Genomic DNA, 5000 nt, shown 5'->3' on the forward strand with positions numbered 1-5000 from the left:
TCTCTTGTGGTTTTTGAAGGAGTGCCAGTTTCCTGTTTTTAAATTGCACTTCTGACGCGATCCTTTGAACAAGATTCTCGGGATAACTTCTTTCATGTAGGTGTGATTTAAAATTCTAGATGAGCTCTCCAAATACTTTTAGAAGAGTTTGTTCTGAGAAGTCTCAGAGCCTCGCCTTTGATGAAGACCTTTTTGACTCCCGGTGGGTGCCACGAGGAGAATTGCGTTCATTGAGTTCATCAAGGACTGAATTGCCGTTGAACCTTTCGCCTTTGTAAATGTGTGTAACCAGAAATGTCGTTTCTGTATCTGAAATTTCAGCAGTTACTTTAATTGTGGTCTGTTGTTCGTTTGCTTGTTCAATGAACTGCATTATCTCCTCTCTATTTTAAGTCTAAGCTAGTCTAGAGCGAAAATATGTCGTCTACATATCGTTTCCAAACGAGCGGTTTAGTGCGCTTTGGTTTAAAATTTTTGTTTCAACCTTAGCCATGAAGATATTGGCAAAAGCGACTACCATTTTTGTACCCATGTCTGTTCCATGGGTTTGTAGGTAGTGTTGACCACATGACCATTTTCCTCACCTTTTGTAACCCCTGCTTTGCGCAGTTTGCCAATTTTTGCTTGACGGGAAGCGTTTTCGTGCTAAATAGGAATGTTAGGAAGAAATGTATTCGTGCTGATGATCGTATACATTAACAACAGATTCAATTACTACTAATAATGGACAATCACGAATCATTTCGACTTCAAAACTGACTATGAATGCTACAATTAGGGTCAACAGGATCATGATGGTTGGTGGAAAAGACTAACAAGGCGTATTCTAAATCAACTGTAGTTGTAATTGACGACGAGGTTGGGACATCATGCTGTGACGTCATGACCGGGACCGGGATTGGCCGATAAAAACGTTCGGGATTTCGGGATTAAGGGAAAATTTTGGTCGGGATGGCGGGATTGAAGAACCCTATTGGGGACCCTCTTATGGGTTCAACAAAGACAGAGAACGAATCGAACACCTTACGTGGATCTGTGATCAACTCTGCACAGTCTTCAGGTAAAAAAAATAATTGGAAATGTGACAGCCAAGAATTATTTGAAAGAAAGCTTGTCGTGTATTTTGTGCTTCATTATTCAAGGAAAAGGTTCTTCATGTAAACGTTTTGATCCTGAAATTTAGTTTGTTGCAATATTGCGCATATTTGACACGATGAAATAGAAGGGGTTTTTGCCTCTAATAGCAAATATGTTGTTTGTTTCAAAAAGTTGTTCGCTGAAAAAGGTGGTCTTTATGAATTCATCATGTTTTATGATATGCGAGCTTAACTGGATAGTTTTTATGGCAATAGTAAAGCATTTTCTTGTGAAAATGAGGTTAGCGTCTTTCTGGTGTGTCAACTGAATTAAATCGTGAGTTTGTATTTGCCGTCTGCCGCGTAACCTTGATTTCCACTCTCAAAATTACCTCCAGAACCTACTTTTTGCGTAGAATAAGCTTTTAGAATGATGTTCTTGTTTTGCATAAAGCAAGCTAACAAAATCTGTACCTTGCTGAGTTCGCATTTGTTAGCGTTAATAGTATTTTATGAGGGGTATATTGTTGTGGTCTCCCGCCCAGATACTAACCCCGCCGGACAGGGTTAACTTCAGTGAACTTTGGTATTACAAAGCTGTCAGATGCTCAGAGGGCACGTTTAAACTTGTGGTGAAAAGAAGTTGTGAGGGAACTTGAAAATTATCAACATGTCAGCCCAGAAGCCAATGTTTCTTGCTTCTCTTTTATTTGTTATTCTTCAGAGACTGGAATGCTGCAGTTCAATACCACACAATTCAGTGCCTTCTGATTTTCTGTAACACGCACCTCAGGCAACCCAGTGTATGCTTCACGGAAGCATCTCGTTCGTCAATAAGCAGCGGGTACCATATTGAGAACTACTCTGAAGATGACAGCGACAAAGAAAATAACTCCACAAACAAATGGACGCCATATTGGAATCTTCTGAAGACAAAGTAAAAACATTGGCAAAGCGAACAAATGGCCTCACGCCCTTACCATTTTCACCGCGAACAAATAGCCTCCCGCTCAGTGTACCATTGACTACGGAGATATGTTTTTTGTCTATTGCGTTTTTTGTTTTTTATTGTTAAACAGTTTGTTTCCTTGTAATGGTCTAGCTTATATCCTTTGTTCAACTAGCCATATTAGCGACCGTGTTCACTGCCATCTTGTGTATATAGTTCTGTTCCAGTTTTACAAGATTTATCATGTCATGATGGGAGAGGACAAAACGCAGAACCCTACTCCATGGAGTACCCTATGGAGTACCCCTAAAAATCATTTATTGGTCAAATTGAATACTATATCAACATGATGAGGAATTTAGATGAACAGACATTTATAATTTCGAGCTTTCCAGCTCTCTCCGATTGTTACAGTTCGATGCAGTTCTCGAATTTGCGGCTAAATACAGGAATTGCACCAACCTAGTCCCAGTCATTCACATGTACAGATATTACAAATTTGAGCCCCAACACCAAACCAATGTTTTTACACAGACCGCTGGTCGGTGCAATTCCTGTATTTAGCCCTAAGTGTTCTCGAGTTGGCCGTCATCTTGGAATTTCGTAGGTGCTTCATGTATCCCTTCCTATTTATATTCATGACTCGTACACAAGGATAGGTGTGCAGCTCGAACTGTGAGCCTGAGTGTTTAATGCCGTCCGAGTATCGTTACAAAGCTCAGATAAGATACTAGTTACAAGGTAAACATAGAGTAAGAACTCAAAAGCATGTGCAACCGCCTGATACGCAAACCCAAAAACCCAGTGGGAAAATAGGAACGTATTCCCCAACCAAATGCAGGCGCACTAACCTCTGCGGGCTAGAGGTAATATAAGATTTCCATACACACAAAGTGATCTAAAATAAAATTTGAAAGTTAGAGAGCTGAGATGAATACATTGCATCCTGACAAACCTTATATATCTAAATAACAATAGACTAATTCAATGCCATAGCGGCACCCGTGCATTTCATGCCAACAGGAAAATATTTACATTCTTTGTCGCTATCACTTACAGTTCAGCTCCGCCGAATGTAAATACATTTCCTATTTATATTCATGACTCGTACACAAGGATGGGTGTGCAGCTCGAAATGTGAGCTGCTGGGAATACAAAGAACGGGAAAACCTAGAGGCCTAAAGAAATAGAAACAGCTAAACGGCTTTCTAAGGAGTCCTCGACATACCCATCTTTAGCATTCTCTGAACGCCATCTACCGTGCCGCTTGAACATTCTATCCAAAATGCCATTATTAGCGGCGGAAGAGGCACCGAAGGCACTGAAGCTATGCCAGGAATAGCATTTAGGATCTAATCCTACGTCCACTAACTTCTATAAAAGTACTTCTCTACATTTAGAGTAGGAGAGTTTAGAAGCTGAGCGGATAAACTGCCTTCCGGACTTGGTTTGAATATTACCAAAAAGACAACCATCGCCGCCGTTGGCAGATGTGGACAAAGAGAGCGGTGCCTGAGACAAGTACTTTAGAAGATTAGCCCAGGGACAAAGGTCGGTACCAGTTTTAACAAATGGAACGACGGCGCCTTCACGATATTGATCAGTCTTACTATCTTCGATAAACAGTTCAAAGTATGTGGTATGGGAAACTACATCTTTAAGCTTAAGATTGGATAATTCATCAAATCTCAAGAACCCTACGAAGGCAAGGAGAGCCATGGCCATGAACCTCGTGTCCACCAATGACCGGTCAAGGCTCTGGAAAAACTTGAGCAAAAATCTCCCCTGTGATAGGTAATTTTTTGGATGTCTGGTGGGACAGCCTCCGCCTGGCTGACTCTAAGACTTTCTGTGGGAGTGTATGACTAGTTGGAGACTCTAAGACTAATTCAATGCCTGATCAAAGTGGTTTATTTGTTTGGTGCCACCATCAGCATGGACGAAGGATGAAAAAGAATTGTTGAAGGATCTGCAGGTTCTCTCTGAAAATCAAAGAGTGTAAACATCATGAAAATAGTAAATCGTTTTATTAAGGTCACTATAGACGCACCAAGTTTTGGCAAACCATTTGGCTATTTACATGTACAGTGCAGTCAAAACGTTGAACCAGGGACTACCAGGAACAAATTCAAAGAGTGGTCAGAACATGTCTTGAACATGGGAATTCCGGATATCAAGGCAAGGGTCCTAACCACAGGGATGCACTACCTCTCCTTCCATATACTTGTAGACCTAATTATATGCATTTCTGGACATATCTGTAACAAATCTGTCACAGCTTTTTCTGGAGGAAATTTACAGTTTTCAGGGGTTAACAGTTTTCTCCGGGCATTACTTAACACAGGAACAGAACGGAAGGTTCAGAACATAATGTACCGATTATGCCGGAATGAGGCGGAAAAACACTGGAAATTGAAACGAAAGGAACAAGAATGGTACCGGAATGTACCAGAACAAGCCAGAATGACACCGGAATGAGGCGGAATGATACCCAAATAAACCACAATATAGCAGAATTAACCTGAAAATGCCGAAATTTGGTGTTTTAGTTATCGCAGACGGATTTTCGGTTGTTTCTATCACCTTTGGTTTTGTTCGCGCAAGCTAAAAAACTCTTTTTCTCTTCCCAATTGTTGGCAACAATGCCATCGAACCTGAACGCAGTATTTCCTTGTTTGAGGAAAGAAGAGTCAGAAGCACAGAAAAAAGATTGATCCCAGATAATATATATACATGAAGAATATTTTTTCTTTTCTTTCTGCAGAACAAAAAGTGAAAAAAAAGTGAGAACATATTGTGAAACGTTCCAAGCCTTGTTACTTCCTCTTTAATATAAACTGTAACTTTTTTTCTGTCAGTCTCTCTATTTCTGCACACTCATTCATTCACAGTCTAGGATGATGAAAAATTATGTTTCGTTCCCTTGTCATTCCGGTCCATGCTAATCTTTATTCTGTTGTTCTTCTGGTTTATTC

General features: G+C 40.3%; 1 protein-coding gene across 1 annotated transcript in view; it reads right to left on the reverse strand.

Annotated features, from left to right (window-relative positions):
- Positions 1–2753: 2753 nt before the first annotated feature.
- LOC138041577 (WD repeat-containing protein 54-like) overlaps positions 2754–5000 on the reverse strand; it is an 11909-nt gene continuing 9662 nt past the window's right edge. The window contains exon 3 of the mRNA XM_068887318.1: positions 2754–4007. Coding sequence (XP_068743419.1) covers positions 3936–4007 — 72 coding nt within the window. The 3' untranslated portion in view covers positions 2754–3935. The remainder of the gene's footprint in view (positions 4008–5000) is intronic.

Source organism: Montipora capricornis, chromosome 3 (genome assembly GCF_036669925.1).
Source record: "Montipora capricornis isolate CH-2021 chromosome 3, ASM3666992v2, whole genome shotgun sequence".
NCBI classification, from domain to species: Eukaryota; Metazoa; Cnidaria; class Anthozoa; order Scleractinia; family Acroporidae; genus Montipora; species Montipora capricornis.